This window comes from Musa acuminata, chromosome BXJ2-4, assembly GCF_036884655.1.
Source record: "Musa acuminata AAA Group cultivar baxijiao chromosome BXJ2-4, Cavendish_Baxijiao_AAA, whole genome shotgun sequence".
Taxonomy (NCBI): domain Eukaryota; kingdom Viridiplantae; phylum Streptophyta; class Magnoliopsida; order Zingiberales; family Musaceae; genus Musa; species Musa acuminata.
Window position 1 is genome coordinate 3,061,070 of NC_088341.1, and position 20,930 is coordinate 3,081,999.

At 41.2% G+C, this 20,930-nt stretch overlaps 4 protein-coding genes across 8 annotated transcripts; all 4 read right to left on the minus strand.

The window, feature by feature from the left end:
- Window positions 1-229: 229 nt before the first annotated feature.
- On the minus strand, window positions 230-5,282 carry LOC135609503 (protein neprosin-like). Its single transcript, XM_065102839.1, has 7 exons — window positions 4,664-5,282; window positions 4,503-4,589; window positions 4,194-4,406; window positions 3,482-3,646; window positions 3,213-3,266; window positions 2,997-3,143; window positions 230-850 (listed from the first exon to the last, which is right to left on the minus strand). Exons 1-7 carry the CDS (start codon window positions 4,865-4,867, stop codon window positions 473-475), a joined length of 1,248 nt encoding a protein of 415 aa, XP_064958911.1. The 5' UTR covers window positions 4,868-5,282; the 3' UTR covers window positions 230-472.
- Window positions 5,283-6,542: 1,260 nt separating this feature from the next.
- LOC103980475 (protein neprosin) lies at window positions 6,543-8,797 on the minus strand. The gene is made up of 7 exons (XM_065101964.1): window positions 8,646-8,797; window positions 8,473-8,559; window positions 8,177-8,377; window positions 7,802-7,969; window positions 7,468-7,512; window positions 7,243-7,389; window positions 6,543-7,049 (listed from the first exon to the last, which is right to left on the minus strand). The coding sequence occupies exons 1-7, from the start codon at window positions 8,793-8,795 to the stop codon at window positions 6,675-6,677; spliced, it is 1,173 nt and encodes a 390-aa protein (XP_064958036.1). The 5' UTR covers window positions 8,796-8,797; the 3' UTR covers window positions 6,543-6,674.
- Window positions 8,798-9,893: 1,096 nt separating this feature from the next.
- On the minus strand, window positions 9,894-11,971 carry LOC135608905 (protein neprosin-like). Its single transcript, XM_065101965.1, has 7 exons — window positions 11,812-11,971; window positions 11,638-11,724; window positions 11,342-11,542; window positions 11,043-11,210; window positions 10,843-10,887; window positions 10,627-10,773; window positions 9,894-10,434 (listed from the first exon to the last, which is right to left on the minus strand). Exons 1-7 carry the CDS (start codon window positions 11,959-11,961, stop codon window positions 10,060-10,062), a joined length of 1,173 nt encoding a protein of 390 aa, XP_064958037.1. The 5' UTR covers window positions 11,962-11,971; the 3' UTR covers window positions 9,894-10,059.
- Window positions 11,972-12,752: 781 nt separating this feature from the next.
- LOC135609504 (protein EMSY-LIKE 3-like) lies at window positions 12,753-16,710 on the minus strand. Of its 5 annotated transcripts, XM_065102843.1 has the most exons (11): window positions 16,363-16,710; window positions 16,213-16,270; window positions 14,966-15,168; window positions 14,753-14,862; window positions 14,396-14,636; window positions 14,080-14,307; window positions 13,931-13,999; window positions 13,616-13,861; window positions 13,456-13,524; window positions 13,301-13,362; window positions 12,753-13,135 (listed from the first exon to the last, which is right to left on the minus strand). In XM_065102843.1, exons 3-11 carry the CDS (start codon window positions 15,089-15,091, stop codon window positions 13,054-13,056), a joined length of 1,233 nt encoding a protein of 410 aa, XP_064958915.1. In that variant the 5' UTR covers window positions 15,092-15,168; window positions 16,213-16,270; window positions 16,363-16,710; the 3' UTR covers window positions 12,753-13,053. The 5 variants fall into 5 exon arrangements, with proteins under 5 accessions (XP_064958915.1, XP_064958916.1, XP_064958913.1 ...); XM_065102844.1 differs by lacking the exon at window positions 16,213-16,270 and having other exon boundaries at window positions 14,966-15,131; XM_065102841.1 differs by lacking the exon at window positions 16,213-16,270 and having other exon boundaries at window positions 12,753-13,109; window positions 16,363-16,709.
- Window positions 16,711-20,930: the final 4,220 nt, after the last annotated feature.

Genomic DNA, 20,930 nt, shown 5'->3' on the forward strand with positions numbered 1-20,930 from the left:
TGGCTTGCAGTGACAGCGGGCTATGAACCATAGACCGTGTGGTAAATAAAACTGGTGCAGTGGCAAGAAATGAGAGGTTTTCTTGTCATCTATCATTTTGTTGCAGACAGAGTGCCACAAAGAGTTTGGTGGAGAAGTTTGAATTAAGTGTAGTAAATAAATGTTGTAGGATCCATACTTGACTTCTCGACTACATGGATAAGGACATTTATTTGGTTTGGAATGGAAATGCAAGTCTAAATCACAAGGAAAAGAATTGAACTGGACGCAGTTGTTTTAAGTGCAGAACTGGTTGTATACTTTCACCTTAACCTTTCTCGGAATTTACAGGCATCTGATACACACTTGTACAGGTGAGAAGGTAAAGAAGAATCATTGGGAAGAAGATATGCTTTCTGGAAAGAACCTAAAAGTTGTAGGTTGACAAAGAGGAACAGCATCGACCCACTCAGGCAAAGAATAAGGAGATCGCTCAAGGGCATCTGATACTTCTTCCTGGTCCTCCAAAGTAAAAGTAGTTTCCCCAGGCGGTGTTGAGCCTCGCCTGCACGTCGTAGCAGTTTGGGTGATCGGCGAGGACTTTGAGGTTGGCCGCCGGGATCAAGCTGTTGTCCCAGTCCACCACCTGCAGGTTGCGGAAGTAAGCAGCTCGTCCGAATCCTTCTTGGGCGTAGTGGCCGCTGCCCATCTGGGTGGAGGAGTGGAACCCCGAAGCGTGGGTGTTAAAGATCTCTCCACCGAACTGCACCATGGTGGCCTGCCCGGCCAGGTGACTGAACAAGGAGGACGGCCAGTAGCCCACCAGCACGCCGGAGCCGAACTCCAGCCACCAGTTTCCATGTTTTGGATCCTGCAGTTTTTGTAGCATGCAAACGTTAAGTCGGAAAAAGAACATAGTATCTCCATGCCAGAAGCTACTTACAAGAAGTCGATCATCGTTGAGTTCTCTCATCAAGTGTATTTTAATCTTCTACTTTGCTGAACACATTCAGTCTAATAATTCATGATTCTGCTACATGTTGTAGATGAAATCATTACAATAGAAATGATATGCTGCATTGAAGATTGCTAGCTAATCTGATTGATACGAAGAGTCCTCAAAGCAAAAGAAGATTAAGTTTAATGCACGAACGAGTGACATCTGACAGCCACAGACCAATCCTTAAAGGTAAAGGTAGTCAGAAGTGGCTTGTGGAATCCAAAGAGTGCACCGAGGGATGGATCCTTTGTTCCCTCTCGAAGGTCCACCACAATCCCCTGACAGCAGTGTACACCACCAGCTCTCTCTAGAGAGTTAACTTCAAAGTCTTATGGGAAGGGAGATGACTGCAATTATGAGACTCATAAACAAGTGTGGGGATCCACTATTGAAAGTGAGTTCCAATTGGAACCACTTCCAACCTAAATATTCGCAGGATAGCACATGGGATTGGGCTCCACAAATAATCATGAGCTCCATATTTTGGTAGCAAAATACATGCATCGATGATGGCACTTCAAATTACTACAAGGTTAAATATTAAAGTAAAACAAAGTACACCATATTTATTGACTACAATAAAGGACCATGTGTGGAGTTATTGTGTAAGAAAATGACAATTTCAAACATTCTCTATGCATATAAAACTTTTGGATTCTACACACAAAAAACACTTTTAAATTATTATATTTTTTATTTTTTATTTGAAATTTTTGGTCTCGATATATATATATATATATATATATATATATATATATATATATTCCGTTCATAACCTCACGTTCAAAGTTATTAATCTTCATATTTATCCCTTGAAGTTTAAATTTTATATATCCTAATGCAAAATTCAAAAACTTATTGTTATGGCATACTAGTTATTGTTCATCAAATAATGACATTAAATCTCATATCGACATTAATATTAGTTTAATTATTCTATGTATACATTCAAAGTTAGTAATCTTCGTATTTATCCCTTTAAGTTTAAATGTTATATATCCAATGCAAAATGCAAAAACTTATGGTTTTGGCATATTAGTTAATATTCATCAATTGATGGATCAAACAATGACATTAAAACTCATATCAATGTTACTATTAGTTTAATTTGGTTTTAAACTTGTTTTATAATGCATCCAATCAGATCTAAGTTTGCAACTTTTAAGATCTAATAATTCTTGGAATACCGTTTTGTTTTTAGAGATGCAAACATGCAATGAAACAGAAAAAAGAAAAAGGAAAGGAAAATTCTAATGTGATGAAGGAAATAAGAAAATAAAATGAACGATAAGAATAATAAAAGATATTTTGAATATTTTATTTTTTTTTTGTAATTTTAACTCAAGTTAGATATTGGTAACCACAGTTCTAGTAATTAATCAATTTACTGATAAATGTTAACAAGAGTTCCATATGAAAAAGGATCTAAACATCTGAAGAATGTAAATGTCATATTAAATTTTATAGGGACACATATACTACTTCCAAGATATAAAAGGATAGATATGTAGAGAACCCTTACTTGAAAACCTAATAATCCCACCACCTTTGATGAGGTTTTCAAGAAGATAAAATGAATCATCTTAAGACATCATTTTCCAACAAAAATAAGTCAGAAAATTTCTTTTACAATGGAATAACACATTTATTACTAAATGTAAAGTCAATTGTAAGACTTCTAGAGATATTTCCTTGTCCACTGGGTTAGTCCTTCAGTAATTATCTCATCCACCAAATCTTCTCAGCATTAAAGGGAGACAGCCCTTTAACTTTGCTAGTTTTGCATGTCTCTTGCCATGACAACATCGTCACCTTTTGTACTAGTGTGACCTAATCAACTCCCTCAAAAAGATCAGCTGCCATGTGGCTATCCAACTTGTGAGCTACACTCTATCCTTCATCTATACACTCGATCTATCATCTTTGCCAAGGTTCCAAGAATTATACATCCAATGTAGGCCTAGCTAGCATATGTAGGACTATGTTTCGGTATAGGGTCTGAGTTCACGCAACATACCTTCCAAATTAGTAGACTGATATCGAACTGCATCCCATTATACCTCGAGGTGGGAGATATTGCAGCTCCAACAGCAATCCTGTTGCTGGTTTGGACGAAGCCCGAGCACAAGAGGTTGTAGCAGCCTGTTGCTTGATACGCATCGGTCTGTAGAACAGAATTCAAGCATAGTTTGAGTCTAGTGTGTCTCATAGATTCATGGTCAAGAGTGCTTACCGTCCAATAAGTGAAGAATCTTGGAGAACTATCTCCATAGAGCTGCGGGCTGACCTGAGAGAAACAAGAAAAGAAAGAAAATGATGGAATAAAGAAAAAATAACGAGGAAAATAATAGTATATCCATGCAGAAAAAGGCTGTTAAAGCCGAACATCTTTTTGTTGGGTTTGTGGGTTCTTTTCAGTTCCTATGCATCGAAGTGGATGAAAGGGCAACACTTTGACTTGGATAGAAAAGATGGAAGAGTTTGACTCGTTAGTAGTAGTACCTGCCATCCAGCTTCGATGGTGTTCAGATCGCTGCCGAATGATCCGGAGATGACCCATATCTGTGATAAGCTGAACTCAGAAGAACTGGCCACCCGCGGTGCCCACACATTCAAGCTGGCTTTTGCACCATAATATTGATCTCCCGCGACATACCCTACAGCATGCTGCAACCACAACAGCCTGTAATCAGCTTGTGATCTCGTGTTGGTGGGTGTGTCATCTTAAGTCAATATCCACAGACAACTGCAGCCGATCCAGTTTCCTTGGTCAAGCTCGGACTGCAAACTGTAACGGCAGTAGAATAATGAACTCAAGTCAACTGGCTTTTCTCTAAACATGTTGGGCCGTGGAAGATGGACATCTAGATCTTATGTTGAGTCGTAGATCTTCTTCTTGTAGTTGTTATCGTTATGGAGGAGTTTGCAGAAATGGTGAAAGAAAATGTGAAGTCCTCAGCTTTTAATCAAGTAGGTGAGCTCTTTTCAATGCTCATAAAAGCAAAAAAGAAAATGAAAAGGAGCTAATCGTAGGAGTTGTTGAGTTCATTAATATCTGATTTATGATGTGGCAGCGGATTGGTAGGGAGGACATGATGCGTGTTTGGCCGTCGGTCCGCCGGATGTCCATCTTGGTTGTATTGTTCTACTTCTATTGCTTTCCATCCTAGTAAAAAAGATGTTTACTTTTGAGCATCAAAAGTCCCAAACTCACCTCATGTCCACTGCCCTCGGAATCTCTCCGTGTTCTTGAGACTGGCTTTCTTCCGAATCTTCGTGCAGGGCTGGCTCGCAGGATGTCTTCTTCCTTGGTTCTTCGGATCGGAACCGTTCCTTCTGGGCATGTCTCTCCCGATGTTCTCCATAACTGGATGTTGTCGTCGGTCGGGACACCGGCTTTATGGCCTTTGGGTCTCTCCGGTGGATCCTGCAAACATTTGAACCTATGTATTGAGGAAAACATGATCTGCAATCGCTGTGAAGTGTTCAGAGATATGTATATGTTGGAGAAAATTGCTGGTACCAAAGGTTTCGATCCTTTCAGCATGGGATGATCGAATGCCGGTTGGAGGTGTGAGGGAACACAGTCTATGAGATCGCCATCCGGACTCTGTGCAGCCAGCAAAAGCCAAGCTTATTGTACCCCGCTAAGAAGAAGGAAAGAAGTAGTGGATCAGGGAGTGCCTGAATTGTCTTGAGAGAAGGCCTGTTGAGCCTCTTAAGATGCGCTCTTATCCTCCGATACTTGGGAAGCTCTTCGCCAGGACGCAACGTGTTGTTCGCTGCTGACGCCGAGACGACAGGAGCACCGGCAGCAAGCAGCTGAAGGAGCACAAGAACGACGACCACCACATGGATTGAGAAAGGTCCGCGGCCGCTAGAAGCCATCTGTGTGGGATTTTGGAGCACTGAGATCCTTCTTCTATATCAGCTGTCCGTATCTAAGTGAGTTGGTGTGCTTGTCTTCTTCCTGCGCCGTCAGATTGGCCCCCTTCGTGTTGTATCCCCATAGAAACACAGCTTGCACCTCTCCCTCTCCCTCTCCCCCCTCCCTTCTCTCTCTGAGAGACCAGATTAGGTATTCGCGGAATTTACTACACTGTCTCTGAACAGCTCTCCCTTATTTATATCCTGTCTCCCTCCCCTCTCTTCTGGCGAGCTTCAGGGTGTGGAATGGCCAAGTTCTGATGGGCATATTTCTCCAGCTTGAGGTAATAACAAGGACGGGTTGGTATGCAGCTGTTATTATAGAACTCCATCCATGTGGGTGTAGGCTGGAAGAGTAGTAATCAATAGGTCTGTTCTTTTTCTCTCTCTTTGGTTTTCCTTTGCCTCTGACATGATGGATTTTATAGGTGGGCAGAGAAAAGGAGGCCAAGCATTCAATCTTTAGCCCTTCTACTCTTCTTTTCACCCTCGTTTGTGCACCTGTGGTTCCTCTCATTCATTCTGCTGTTCCAGGAGGAGCCAATTCCTCATCTCTCATTCTCCATGTCTCAGTTTCCCAGGTGTTGTGCTTTGATTCCTGATCATTCTCAACAGTAAACTAAAGCTACTTCACTGTAGATGCCCACCATCCTCTATTTACTTTTTGCTCAGAGGAGATTTGAACAAAGCAGGTTACAATGTTCTATATATAGATTTGATTGAGCCCATCAGAAATGAATGGAAGAACATGATGTTGGCTAACAGTCGACTGTTGTGAGTGCATCAACTGGGGGACCTAAGCTTGCTGTAGTGGATCCCAGCAATGGAGAGTGCTACTTCCATGAACCCCTCCTTTTATCTTTGTCTTGAGAATTTCCTTTCGATCATGTGCATGACCCATAAACCACCAATGCAGCATACGAAAAGGTGCATAGATGACTGGAAAAATGGTCCTCACTCATTAGAGTCACAAGTACAAGATTTCATTGCAGTTGCTGCACCTCTCCTCTGTAACATTAGATTCTATACCCACCGAACAGTGAACAAAAAATATTTTATTCTTTTACTTCAGCTTGAAATAGTTGACCAAACAGTCAATTATTATGACCCGGAAATGCTACAACTCGGTAGGATTCTAAGCTATATTGTCCCCTCCTTTTCCTTTCTTTTCGCGCCACACCATACCTAGCTAGGTGTCATTCACCTGCAAATATTGCCATTCACAAAGCTTAATAATAGAAGAAGTCTTAGTGCATGCGATAGGGCTTCTTTTTTTTTTTGTTTAAGATAAAAAATCTCAATAATACTGAGAAAACATATTTCTATAGTTCTTGCTATATAAATTGCCCCCGACTTTTTTAGATTGATGTGTTGACATACGGCTATCAACCTAGTCAAAATAAAGCATATGCGATATCGATCTTTCCGATATTTAAGTTAGTAGAAAAAAAAACTATTTGAATGAAAAATTATATCTCTACATAAATAAGGTTAACATTTACTAGATAGGTATGTCGTAGAGGACAGCTTCATGAAATTATCGGTTGATGATCTGAATCATCGAGCTTTGTAGACGGTAGTATGGGTTGATGATCAAAAAATTAGAATTGCTTTAATGAGATAACGCATTTATTACTGTAGTATACTAATGATCTGCTTGTATTAGACCAAAGCAAATACAACAAAGACCACCATTATTCCACACAAAGACACAGGCACAACCATCGGAGAAGAAAGCAGTAGATGAGAAAGGAGTTGCTCCGGTTGCTCAAGGGCACACATCGCTCCTTCCCGGGCCTCCAAAGAAGAAGTACATCCCCCAGTCACTGTTGACGCCTTTGGTTATGTTGTAGCAGTTGGGCTTTCCGGCAGTGAGGCTGAGGCTTTGCACCGGGACGAGGGTGTTGGTGGCGTCCACCACTTGTAGGTTATGAATGTAAGCAGCTCTGCCGAAGCCTTCCTCCGGGAAGTATCCGCTGCCCATCCGGGTGGCGGTGTGGACGCCGGAAGGGCCTTTGTTGACGATCTCGCCGCCGAACTGCACCGAGGTTGCGCTGTCCGCGAGGTGGCTGAACAAGGACGACGGCCAGTAGCCGACCACGGTGGAGTCCCACTCCAGCCACCAATTCCCATCCTTTTTATCCTGTCGCACCATCAACTCATCATGTTTAAACCGAAGCCCTCAAGCAAATTACACTTCTTCGTCTATAATGAAAGAATAAACACTGACTTCACCGTTCTATCAAATAAAGCTTAAACGAAATCTTCATCTATCAAAATGACGATCAAATTCGACTTTCATACACTACTGTGATGAGTCCATATAATTTAATTACCTTCCAAACTAGTATCTCCACTTCAATTTGCTTTCCGTTGTAAGTTGATGTTGGACTGATGGAGCCTCCGAGAACGATATTGGTGTCGGTTTGGACGAAACCAGCGCACTGTAGGTTATAGCAACCCGTGGACTTATATGCATCGGCCTACAATATTTGAGGACATGGCATACACAATAAGACATCTCTAAATTGATCTCAGATTCACTTGGGAGGAGTTCATACCGTCCAATAAATGAAGAATCTTGGATAGCTCTGTCCGTATAGAACCTGAGAAAAATCAAACGAGGGAAATATTATAGGTTGCGTCACAAAATGGATCGAAGAAGAAGACACAATGAATATAACAATTTCTTTTCTCATGAAATCCAACATTAAAGCAACAAAATAACGTTTATTTTAACTCGTACGTTTTCTCTAAAGCACTTTTGTTTGTGTGTTTACTCGACCAAAGTGTATTCTAATTAAACTGAAAAGAGAGCATTAAATTGAAATATTTTTATTCATCATCACTCGACCTTATGATCTCTATATCTCACCATCTTCTATGATACATTACCTGCCACCCGGCTTCGATGGTGTTGAGGTTGGTGGCGTAAGTGCCAGAAGTGAGCCAAATCTGTGATAAGCTGAACTCGCCGTTGTTGGCCACCGCCGGCGCCCACACGTTGTAGGTGGCTTCTGCACCGTAGTACAAGTTTTCATCTTTCACCGTCCCAACTGCATACTGTCACACACATATAGTATATGAATAATAAACACCACATATATATATATATATATATATATATATATATATATATATATATATATATATATATATATATATATATATATATATATATATATATATATATATATATGTTTTTGATTCCTCACAGATTCCTCCTAATATTAGTTTTTGATTAACGACCAATACACCAACCATTCTAACCTCATGATTAGTGAAGGGACTTTCTCCTGCACCCTCTACAAGCTTCCTCTCATACTTCCTCACTCGCAGAGCCTCTTCGTCCGTGGTTCTTCTAATCGGAACTGTTCCCTGTGGGCACGTCTCCCCGGAGGTTCTCCACAACTGGGTTACGCCACCAGCCATAGACTTGGCCTTGCGGCCTTTGGGTCTCTCCGGCGGCTCCTGTGTAAACGTTTGAGAAGCAGGAAGAGTTGATGAAACCCAAAGGTGCATGCATGTGATTACTATTTACGTGCTTGAATATGCGTGTCGGTTACCAAGGGTTTCAGTCCTTTGAGCTTGGGATGATCGAATGCCGGTTGGAGATGAGAGGGAACGCAGTCGATGATGTCGCCATCTGGACTCTGTGAGAACAGCAGAAACAGGATTACTATGCTCCCTACCAAACAAGAAGAAGAAGAAGAAGACGAAGGACGAGAGGATTAAGTACCTGCACTGTCTTCAGAGAAGGCTTGTTCGACTGCTTTGGGCTGTTTGCTGCTGAAGCCTGGAGACAGGTAGCAGCGGCAGCAAGCAGCAGAAGCACGAGAGAGACGATGGCATGGATGGGAAGAGAGGGCCTGCATCCGTTAGAAGCCATGACAGCTCTCGGGTTGCTGGTCTTCCTCCTGCGGCCATGTTCTTATATAAGAACCGATCACCAAGGCTGCCTCCTCTCTTTCTACACGTTTTCCACGGCAGATTCACCATTTCTATTTGGACAATGTCAATGCCAATTTCTATTTGGACCACCACTTCAGCTAAGTGGAGATCCCTCTTGCATTCTTCTGCTAAATCTACACAAAGGTTGTGTTTCACATGGCCTTCTTTGGCATTTCCAATCGCTCAAGTGTCACTTGAAAGGATAAGCCATTACATATAATGTTGTCGCTATCAAAACCACTAAGAGTAGCGCGTGTTATTTGGTTAGGCGGTGATACATCTCCTTTCTCATCTGCTACTTTAGAAAGAAAATAAAGATCTTAGCGTGTTCGTGAAAGGTTGACGCCAGCGAATATTTTCTAACCTACGCTTTTAGGCTCATGCTTCCTTTTCTGTCTGTTTAGCTGCTCCCGTATTTTCTCGCTCTAAGACGATGCATCCTTGTAAGAATCCCTAAACAAAGTTATAATACATTATCTTTCTTTGTTTTACTTTTTTATTTTCTTCCTCTTTATATATATTTTTAGATTTTTTTGGTTAAAAATCACATAGTTTTAGGACCTCGATCTCACAATCTGCTTGTCGGGAAGGTTACGTATCCGATACCGTCGACCGATTATTCTTGGCCACTTCCCCTGCTTCCTCTCCGCCCCCCTCCCCCTGCCGCCGACGGCTGTTTTCCAACGTCTTTCCATGCCCGAAACCAGCATGTTGCGCTTCTGTGGTATCTTCCTACTGCTGAGCCAAATAAAGGTGAAAAACGTCAGCTCACCACGGTTCTCACTTGTTGCTTTTTCTGCAATGAACACTCAGCTACCGACGATTACGAACATGGCATCTGATGTCCATCTTGTGACGGAAGATTCTTCGATCCATTCTTATGCAAACTGATCATGTTTCTCTCTCTTTTTCTTTTCTTTTCCTTTGAAGTCAATGATTTCGAAATAAAGTTCAAGTCTCTGCAAAACCGATCGTTCAACAGCTGAAGGGTTAGTCGTAATATTTGTTCCTGAAGTATATATAACAGAGGGAAAGATTCTAAAGAACCAGTTGGATAATGCATTTATTACTGTAGTATACGCATGATCTGCGTGTATTAGACCAAAGCAAATACAACAAAGACCACCATTATTCCACACAAAGACACAGGCGCAACCATCGGAGAAGAGAGCAGTAGATGAGAGAGGAGATGCTCCGGTTGCTCAAGGGCACACATCGCTCCTTCCCGGGCCTCCAAAGAAGAAGTGCGTTCCCCAGTCACTGTTGACGCCTTTGGTTATGTTGTAGCAGTTGGGCTTTCCGGCAGTGAGGCTGAGGCTCTGTACCGGGAAGAGGGTGTTGTTGGCGTCCACCACTTGTAGGTTACGAGTGTAAGCAGCTCTGCGGTAGCCTTCCTCCGGGAAGTATCCGCTGCCCATCTGGGTGGCGGTGTGGACGCCGGAAGTGCCGTTGTTGACGATCTCGCCGCCGAACTGCACCGAGGTTGCGCTGTCCGCGAGGTGGCTGAACAAGGACGACGGCCAGTAGCCGACCACGGTGGAGTCCCACTCCAGCCACCAGTTCCCATCCTTGTGATCCTGTTGCACCATCAAAGCATATACGATTTTCTTCTTAATAGCGCTTAAGCCGAAACCCTCATGCATTTCGTCTATAGCGAACGAATAAACACTGATTTGATCGTCGAAGGGGGGTTCATGAGATAAATCTCAGATATAATCTTCGTGAAAATGAATTTACAATCGCGCGACGAGTCAACATAATTCAATTACCTTCCAAACCAGTAGCTTCATTTCGGATTGCTGGCCATCGTAAGTCGATGTTGGATTGATGGAACCTCCGACAACGATATCGTTGTTGGTTTGGACGAAACCAGGGCATGTTAGGTCATAGCAACCCGTGGACTGATACGCATCGGCCTACGATATTTGAGGATATAAGGAATCTCTAATTCACTTGGAGGGGCAAAGAGGAGGAGGAGGCCATACCGTCCAGTAAATGAAGAATCTTGGATAGCTATTCCCGTATAGAACCTGAGAAAAATTATATGTTGCATCACAAAAATGGATCGAAGAAGACACACTATGAGTGTAACAATCACCCTATATATATCATCTACTTTTTTTTTAGTGGTGTCAATTCATTTAAATATGTGTATACATAGAAGTGGTTTGGAGGAAATAGTTACCTGCCACCCGGCTTCGATGGTGTTGAGGTTGGTGGCGTAAGTGCCAGACGTGAGCCAAAACTGTGATAAGCTGAACTCGCCTTCGTTGGCCACCGCCGGCGCCCACACGTTGTAGGTGGCTTCTGCACCGTAGTACAAGTTTTCATCTTCCACCGTGCCAAATGCATACTGTCACACACACATTGTATATGAATAATAAACACCACATCTATACATATATATATATATGTTTTTGATTCCTCAAAGATTCCTCCTAATATTAGTTTTTGATGAACGACCAATACACCAACCATTCTAACCTCATGATTAGTGGAGGGACTTTCTCCTGCACCCTCTACAAGCTTCCTCTCATACTTCCTCACTCGCAGAGCCTCTTCTTCCGTGGTTCTTCTAATCGGAACTGTTCCCTGTGGGCACGTCTCCCCGGAGGCTCTCCACAACTGGGTTATGCCACCGGCCATGGACTTGGCCTTGCGGCCTTGGGGTCTCATAGGCGGTTCCTGTGTAAACGTTTGAGAAGAAGGAAGAGTTGATGAAACCCTAAGGTGAATGCATGTGATTACTATTTACGTGCTTGAATATGCGTGTCGGTTACCAAGGGTTTCAGTCCTTTGAGCTTGGGATGATCGAATGCCGGTTGGAGATGAGAGGGAACGCAGTCGATGATGTCGCCATCTGGACTCTGTGAGAACAGCAGAAACAGGATTACTATGCTCCCTACCAAACGAAGAAGAAGAAGAAGAAGACGAAGGACGAGAGAACTAAGTACCTGCACTGTCTTCAGAGAAGGCTTGTTCGACTGCTTTGGGCTGTTTGCTGCTGAAGCCGGGAGACAGGTAGCAGCGGCAGCAAGCAACATAAGCACGAGAGAGACGATGGCGTGGATGGAAAGAGAGTGCCTGCATCCATTAGAAGCCATGACAACTCTCGGGTTGCTTGTCTTCCTCCTGTGGCCATGTTCTTATATAAAAACTGATCGCCGAGGCTGCGTCCTCTCTCTCTCTCTCTCTCTCTCTCGACATGCTCTCCACGGCAGATTGACCATTTCTATTTGGACCAAGACAAAGTCAATTCCTGTTGTGAAAAGACTCGAGAAGTCGTAATTTATTGCAGCGTACGTGATCAGCGCTCCCTCCTAATACTTTCTTCCCCTTCGTAGACGTCCTGGTCAGCTCAGAATATGGGATGCCAAGACTCTTACTCGGTTCACACCGGAATTCTATAGATGTGTGGAAACCCCTTCTGCTAAACCTAAACAAAGGCTGTGTTCCACATGACCTTCGTTAGCATCTCCAATCACATTAAGTGTACATGAAAGTATAAGACGTTGCATAAATTGTCAACAAACAATACTCGATGTTATCCCAACATCAAAACCATTTATTAGTATTAGCGCAAGTTGTTTGGGCCAACTCAGCTACTAATTAATTCAACCGGCAAAAAGAAAGAAAAGAAAGATCTTAGCGTTGTCGTGGAAGGAAGATGTCAATGATAATTTCAGTCAACGGTGGGAACTCCCCTTGCTCGACAACTGGTTTAGTCAGCAAACTTCTCGGAATATTCATCTTTTCCTGTGTCTTGTAAGGATCTTAGTGCTTTCGTTAAAATTTCGTAGCAACTGTCTCCTTATTACTATCGAGATGCGAGGAATTGGAATTCATGGTTGAACATCACAGAGGCACGTATTTTCCCAGCAACGCATAAAGAAACTTGCGATGGTAAAAAGACAATCCCTTGCACGAGAAATGTGTTCCTCGAAAGATGAAGACACCATTAATAGTCCATGCGTAATAGCAAGGGCGTTTTACATTACCTAGGGCCACCTTCGACATCCTAGGTGGTGGTAGCTTCGTTACTGGTTGGTCACAAGTTACATGTCACTGACATTGCCATCGTGTTGGTAAACCAAAGGCTACAGCGCAGCGTGCAACCATTCAGTCGTCCTCATATCTTTCTCTGCAATTGACAGCCATGTCATTGTTGTAATTAGCTTCATGTTGGTTCTTCCGGTTCATTCTCGATCACGGTCGACGGGTTGGCCATGTGAGAACTGGTGCTTGGCCTCTTCTGCAAAACAAGATGCCGCAATGGGGCTCAAAGCAGTAATGTAACCAGCATCAATCTACTTTGTTATCAACCTTTAGAAAGCTTTAAAGATGCACACAGGAAATATGATTAACCTGTAAAATAAAATTGGACTTTTGACATGTTCAGAATCACATGGAAAATTGAACAGAAGGATGGAATTGAGAATTTACCTCTCACAATCAGTTGCATCTGCTAGCCTTGCAATTGCATCCATCAATGCCTGTTCGTGCTCCTGCACGCAAACGAAATGCCTTGATTAGTTTTTCATGAGACAGATAACTGCTCATTAGTAGTAAAGTTCTCTTTTATAATTATAACCACATACTTTCAACATTTTCTTGGCTTTGTCAATCTCGAGAGTATCAATATGACTTTCACCAAGAAGTTTCTCTACCTGGGATGCACAAGAATGACATGAAAAAAAATATATCAGATGTGTTCTCCCTGACAAGATCAACAATCCCAGTCAGTTTCTAAGCACATACTTCCTTTATTAGAGTTTCAGTGTGGAGTATTTCAATATCACCAGTGCTCTTCTTCGCATTGCCATTTTGGGATGGGGGAAAATCTCTCTTCGTCTGACTCTTCAGGGATCCTCTTCCCCTTCCTGCACCTGGAATTCCACCACCGTGGCCTGTGGTCCTCTTAACCCCATGATGTGGTGGACCTTGACCAGACTGATGAGTGATACCTGGATCCTCACCCTCCCATCTTACATCTTCTGGACAAATCTGCAACAATCAAAACTGTCATTATCTGTGTTAATATCATAAACTATGGTAATACGATTACTAGCTCACCTCTTTGAGATTGACCCATTTCCATGTCTCATTGTCCGTGCCAATATCATAAACTAAAGCATGCAGACCCTGGCAACAATCCCAAAAAAAGATGAGGACGACTATTACATTATCATATAAAATAAAATGTATACAACTAATAAACACACCTCAAGTGGATTATAATCAGTTATAACAGCTTCATAAAAATTATCATCTTCGGGCCATCTAGTCATGACTTTCCGCCCAATTAGTGGATCGAGTGATGCTGGCTCAGGAGTTTCACCTGCTGCAAAAGCAACAGAATATTTCCTATTGGAAATTTGGACCCTTCCACTAGGACCTGCAGAAGGGTACTGCATGGATTTCACCGAAGATGCACCGGATAATGTCCAACCCTAAAACTTAGAGATTATTAATAGAAGAACATTGAAACAAAAAAAGATGATTAAAGAAATAACTTACTATTACAACTCAAAAACTTACTGATTTAGGCTTCTTGGATTTGGTTCCTGCAGCAGCTCCCCTTTTTGCAATTGATGATGAAGGCTGCATGGAAGCAGCAAGTTGTGAGTGCAGTGCAGGAGATGGTGCACCTACTGAGACAGTAGATATAGGCTGAGATATCTTCTGCCTCTTTTGAGATGCTGAAACATTAGGCGCTGCTACATCTGGTTGAGCATTACCAAGCATTCCAGTTTTGAGTCCACCTGCCTGCCTCCATTCTCTAGTCGAAGTTGGCAAACAGCACGCACAAGAAATGAGGATGGCATAAAGAAAGTTAAAAACATGTTTTAATTAGATAGTTGTAAATATAGACTCAGAACACATTCAGTTACAGACCTTATTCTCTGAATAATGTCATCGGCATTAACCCTGCTCAATAGTTCTCTGTGTTCCTCATCTGATACTCTCAGCTCCTTTCTGAGCTCAGTTATAAGATCTTCCTTCTCCTGAACACATACTTTTCATGATACATCAATAAAAAAGGATACAAGAGTAAATTAATGGGCAGCGACAGAGTTACATTAATGTGGAATCTAGGTTATCTACTACCCAAGTAATGGCATCAGATTGAGCCTTAAACGCTCGAAGAACTGAACTATATGCATCTTGCTCGAGCCGATGTATTTGAACTTCCATATCATTTGGTATGTTAGCATATGGAATAGCACCAATCATCGCTCTTCCATTCCCATTCACACATACTCCTCTTGCACCCCTATTATAATGAGATGGTGGAAGATCATCATCAGTTCCTGCAGCCAATGCAGCACTAATAAAATCAAAACCATATTGAGAATTCAACAAAAGAAAATTTAAAGGAAGCATGACAATTAGCTTTATTTATAGATAAGGTGCTTGGTCATGGAAAAATGGCCTCTATAGATTTGCACGACTGTGTAGAAAGCACAGATATTATTGCAACTTATGCAATAATGTCAACTTCCAAAGGACTTAAGAAAGTATCTACAGATTTCATCTAAGCTCTTCTACGATACTAAGGATGAGCACACTTCTTAGTTAAGTGTTTTATCTTGGTTAATCAACATTCTATTCACTTATGCCACTCTAAATGTTCTTAATGCCTATTAATATTAAGTTGAACTACTCTTCATATTGTTGGAGTCCTACTTAACAGCCATCTTCCAACACTTGAAAGGACCAGTTTGCTATGTAACACATTGTTTGATGTTATAGCCTCATTGTCATCAACAGCAAGCTCGACCCATTTTACCTCCTGAAATACTATATGTGCTTCCTCTATATAATTATACTTGACCTCATGATTCAAGATTTCAAGTTAAATAAGAACCGATGAAAACATAATTTGGTTTAAGGGACTAAACCGAAGCTAGAATTTTTTATAATTTTCTCTCCTAGGATAAAATCAGGTCAAGATCAAATATATGTCCATAATCATATCTATTATAGGGACCGACTTCCACTTTGGAAATGTTCTAAAACTTCAACTGTTCAACGTCCACGAAGAACTTGAATTTACTAATGACGATACATCCAAACAACTTCAACTGTTCAACGTCCACGAAGAACTTGAATTTACTCCACACCAAGGGGAAGTTGGATCCTCATTCAGCATAAGAGGCACAGAAATATGCGGAAGCTAAGTGCCAACCTTATCCCATTCGAAGATGAAGCCTACTCCATTCTGGCTTCACAACGAAGCATTTAAACTAGCAGAGACACATAAAAACAGAACTTCCATGTGAAACTAAAAGAATTCAATCTATAATGCGGTTAATCAAGCTAGAAACCTAATTTCTCAATCTTGTATCACTTACTAACTATCCGAGCTAATCAAGCAAGCCTCCACACCCAACTCCCCCAAGTAATGAACACCTTTATAAGAAGATGGATCCAAATTACACTAAAAACCGAGAATCAGCATAAGAAATCGCCATTGCAAGATGAGCAACCTCAATGCCACTTACCGCTACTATCATAAGGGCCATACTCCATGGATCACCTTTCTCAGGCAAGAAAATGCTCTCACGAGATGAAATATGTTCGGACGCACTGAAACCACCTCAAAGGTAAAGAGAGACTCTTTTCGCCAGCTAGAACAAATCCAGGCCGAAAACGAGAGATCCGCCACTTCCACAACCACTTTGGTCGAACCATTGAAGAAAGCGATCCATCTTGGGACGGAAGACCAAATTGGACCGAGAAATCGAGTCGCGCCGGAGGAAATCGGTGAGTGCTCGGAAGATCCGGAGGGAGGCAGAGGAGGGAAGATGAAGGGGAAAGGGGGGTACCCGTCGGACGCCAAATGCGATTTAAAAAGGAGCTTTTTACAGTAAAATCCGTTTTGAGTTCCGACCGCATCGAGTGGGCTGCGGGAGTCTCAGCGCGTTATCGGATCATATTTAAGTGGGGCTCCGAAAGGCCAAAAATCCGATAATTTCGGACTCGGGCCGCCGTTGCTTAGCCCGTACCCGCAATAAAATAAACTAATTGACAAAGGAACGACGTATGGGCGATTCATTGTTCTCATTGTCAACACATTTACGTATGACCTTTTTTTTAGGTACACGAGACTGTGAGATTAATCAGTGAATCCAAATTTTGATGAAAGCCTTCATGATATGGAAAGGAGACTGTGGAATGCATCTCTTCTTCTGTACCAAAAGAAATAAAGTGAGGTGTGTGCTGATGTTTCTTTCAGTCAGGTCAGGTGAGCTCTTCTTCTTCATGCATGGAATTTGGCATCTTCTCCACATGCAGATACAGGTGAGGAAGGCAGCTTTGGTCCACAGCTGACATTGCCCAAGCTTTGTGCAAGCTTTCCATGGAAGCTGATGCCCTCATTGGATTTCTCTTCTGCCCATGTGAACTCGGAAACATCTCCATCAAACTAAATTAACACTGCTGTTCCTGCTGCTGAATACAAATCACAGAGTTGTCACAAAGATGAAGAGCTTCACATATTGCCAAGGCTACAAACAAGTTACTTAACTTGCCTCTCAAGAGAAGCAAAAGCTTAGTACAGAAGGACTTCTATCAGTGCTCAGAAATCAGTCTTTTTTCTCACCAGAATATGCAGGTGGTGACCAATATAAGTTGATTTGATGGAGAAGATGTTTATCTAACTCAAATGAATCAACCACTTTGAATCAATCCTTCGATATTCATGGCAAAAAGAGAGATTTCTTGAGACCAGGAATAGTAGTCTCTTCAGGGTTGAGAAAGTGAAATTTTGGATTGGATACTGAAACTTGACTATAAATAATAGACATGTATCTACAGAGTATGAATGAGAATAGTAAAATGGATACACTACTTTGGCATTGATCCTTCTTTAGTCACACTTAAGAGAATTCTTGAGATGAGGGAGTGCTCACATACATGTGTTATTAGTGTTTCCTATACAAACTTCAAATCTCATAAAATTTGCATATAGATTTGGGTATTAATAATATAACTTAAAGAGATAAATTTACATTTCAAGTTGGTGGTTTGCATGGGCATTGATGCAACAAAGAAAATTCTCTTTTTCTAACCTTTTGTAGCCTTTTTCTTTCTCTGTAGCACTGATTTGATGTTCATTAGATACTCGTTTGAAGGTTCCAAAGTGAAATATGCTCAACTCTTTAAGCCATCAATAATTATAGATTTGAAATATTTTCTTCTGGGAAGCAAATACAGGACAAGTTCATTAAGATTAACAAGAAAAAAATTACTTTTGTCAAACACAAATAGTTGCAATTTTCATTGGCAACTTTCTAAGTCTTCTCCGTTATTTGGTCTAAATCAAATTAAATTAAGAAAAAATTGATTTAGTATGCTCTGAATTTTAAGATAAAACAATTTGTCTTAATACATTAAAAAGAAAAATAGAGTTATCTATTTTTACATTTGATGTCTACAGTGAACCAAATAATCTCAATAATAAAAATAAGATGTACCTTCTTAAGAGATGGAGAAGCTTCCGATTCACCGGATAGAAGAAGATCCTGATAAAGAATATTTTGGTTACACCCCATAGCGACAACCGACAATCATCTCAGAATCAACGTAGTGTCTCAAAGTCGACGTGGCATATACACATAATAAGATCTCGAAGGGAAGCAGGACTGTGTCCAAGATCGTACAAAGCAAGCCCACACGGTGCAGAACTGAAATAATTGGCTTGTGTCGTCCGGAGTAGATTAACCGATCGCCTAGAGTACGACGGTCATTGACAACTTGCGTGTGATCGACCCTTGGGGAGAGGTATAAATGTCGACCCACCGACAACGGATCTAGGACACTTAACGCTACCAAAAAAATTAATTTAAGTTTTGATAAGGTCAAGCCAACAATCTTCCTCCCGAAATCGATCTATGGCATAAATCCAAAAATGATTCTGTATTGTGGCCTCCTCGGTGTCATCTTGTATTTGCGTGAGGTTGGAAATTGCGGATCATTTATAAGTCAACAACATCCATCCTCACCGAGCACCACAAACCCCATGAAGTCGTTCCATTGCAGCTCACCTTCCAAGATTTAGCTGAATCCAGACCAGATCGATTGATCGATTATAAATTTGATTATAAATTTGATTTCTTTTAACAAAACGAAAGAAAAAATATTGCATTAAGCTATTGGCATTCAAGATGCCAAAGAATACATTATAGTTGGAGTCCTAATAGTTCAAAGAATTGAAAACATTGTGGATTATAGCCTAATGAGCATCCTTGTTTTGGGTTCAATATAAAAAAAACATCGTTTTACATTGTTTATTTGATTGTCAACCAACAAACTATTAAAAGGATAGTGTCTTCGCGTTTGTTCAAAAATTTGATAGCTTTAAATAATTAACCCATAAATTACAATATCCAATCCTAGTTGTCATTTTAAGTCCGAACAATATTACTTGAAATTCTCCTTCAAGAGCTGAATGAAATTGTAAGGACTCTGCATCATGCCTAAAGAATTTTTCCATCTACATCTCTTAAAATGAAACTCAAATTTGCGATTGCAATAGAAAATACCGAGGAAGCAACGTATTCTAGAGAAAATTGATAAGATAAAGGTGTATGATAAAAGTCATCCAGGTGCATTTGTGAGGTAAAATCCACAAATTCAACAAGCGAAGGATTCTCGTCATAGGATTCTAAGCCATTTGCTAACAAAGTGATTGCAAAAGTGGCTTTCATTTTGGTGTTTCTAACTAATCCATAGAAAATTAGTAGTGCAAGTAATCTACTTGTAGAATCTTTGTCAAGGTCATGCCTCTTAGTAATCTAAGACCCTACATGCCAATTGCCGAAGGAAGAAAAATTGCTATTACAATATATATTAAAATAGTTGCCAATATGAGTTAAAAATCTTGGCAAACCAAGGTGAGGTAGGGAGGCCCCCATAAAAATTTTAAAGAGAAGTTTTGATTTCCGAAGAAACCTTATCCACTTTATCGTCCAACCTCTCTTTTGTCATTATAATTAAATATTTCCGAGATGTTGCAAGTATAAACACTTTGGGTTACAATAATACATAAAGGATGAAAAGATCAAATCCAAAGATCATAATTAGTTCTTAAAAGGAATATATATTTTTAATCAAGTTAATAATGTTGAATATCGTATGTTGATGATGAAACCAATTGATATGTGTTTATGTTTTAATCTACGTTTTGTGTCACGTAGGATACTTCGATCAGGATGAGATAATTAAAACAGAAAAAATCATGTTGGGCCGGAGGAACATGTCAGAAGATTGAACGTCGGGCCGGTGGATCGATTGACGTATCGATAAAAGGCTTTGAGTCGTAGATTCGAGAATCGGGCCAAGAAGAGCGGATATTACGCTAAGGATATCGGAGTTACGGAGTCAACTGGTCGATTGGGCAATAGGCCGCAAGAGAGGACGATGCACCGAAGAATCGAACAAAGCGTCGATTAATGCTTAATATGACCAATGACATGCCGGACAATTTGATTAATGCTTAATATTAATTATCTAAATTAAAGTATATTTTTACATGTGCAGGATTAACTATAAGAGCAAAGCATAAAGCAAAATGAAGTCTCGGAGTCCAGGACGCGACATCGTTGGGAGTTTGAGAGTTCAGAAGTTCTGGCGGAACCAACCGAGAAGTCGTGGAGCTTGCCAAGAAGTTCGTTGGAACTCGCCAAGAAGATCGTCGTGAAGTCTAGGAGCTTGCCGAGAGTTCGTTGGAACATTACCGAGAGATTATCGAAAGTTCGTCGGAAGATCGCTAGAAGAACCAAGACTTACGAACGTGTTTAGCTTAGAATATGTCTTAGGAATCGTAGTTAGCACGTAATTAGGCTTCGATTTGGGCCAACCCAATTAAGGGTCAGCTAGGCCCATATAAGAATTGTGTTGGGCCCAATAAGAAGCCCAAATAGTGTCCCAAGAATTCTCATCGTGGCACAGTCTTCGAGACTATGTCAAACGGTGGTACCGCTAGTCTGGGCGGTTGTACCGCCACTAACAGGGTGCCAGGCGGTGGTACGCCAGTCTGGGCAGTGGTACCACCCAACACAGCCTCCCA

Coding starts and splice junctions, on each gene's coding strand:
- LOC135609503 (XM_065102839.1), bottom strand. CDS start 4,867: ATGGCTTCTAGCGGCCGCGGACCTTTCTCAATCCATGTGGTGGTCGTC. Junction 3,647..4,193: donor CCGAGGGCAGTGGACATGAG/GTGAGTTTGGGA, acceptor TTGTGGTTGCAG/CATGCTGTAGGGTATGTCGC. Junction 851..2,996: donor TCAGTCTACTAATTTGGAAG/GTATGTTGCGTG, acceptor CAAAAACTGCAG/GATCCAAAACATGGAAACTG.
- LOC103980475 (XM_065101964.1), bottom strand. CDS start 8,795: ATGGCTTCTAACGGATGCAGGCCCTCTCTTCCCATCCATGCCATCGTC. Junction 8,378..8,472: donor TCAAAGGACTGAAACCCTTG/GTAACCGACACG, acceptor ACGTTTACACAG/GAGCCGCCGGAGAGACCCAA. Junction 7,390..7,467: donor GATTCTTCATTTATTGGACG/GTATGAACTCCT, acceptor CAAATATTGTAG/GCCGATGCATATAAGTCCAC.
- LOC135608905 (XM_065101965.1), bottom strand. CDS start 11,961: ATGGCTTCTAATGGATGCAGGCACTCTCTTTCCATCCACGCCATCGTC. Junction 11,725..11,811: donor CTTCTCTGAAGACAGTGCAG/GTACTTAGTTCT, acceptor CTGTTCTCACAG/AGTCCAGATGGCGACATCAT. Junction 10,435..10,626: donor TGAAGCTACTGGTTTGGAAG/GTAATTGAATTA, acceptor ATGGTGCAACAG/GATCACAAGGATGGGAACTG.
- LOC135609504 (XM_065102840.1), bottom strand. CDS start 16,390: ATGGAGTATGGCCCTTATGATAGTAGCG. Junction 13,862..13,930: donor AATGGGTCAATCTCAAAGAG/GTGAGCTAGTAA, acceptor TGATTGTTGCAG/ATTTGTCCAGAAGATGTAAG. Junction 13,136..13,300: donor GATGCAACTGATTGTGAGAG/GTAAATTCTCAA, acceptor TACTGCTTTGAG/CCCCATTGCGGCATCTTGTT.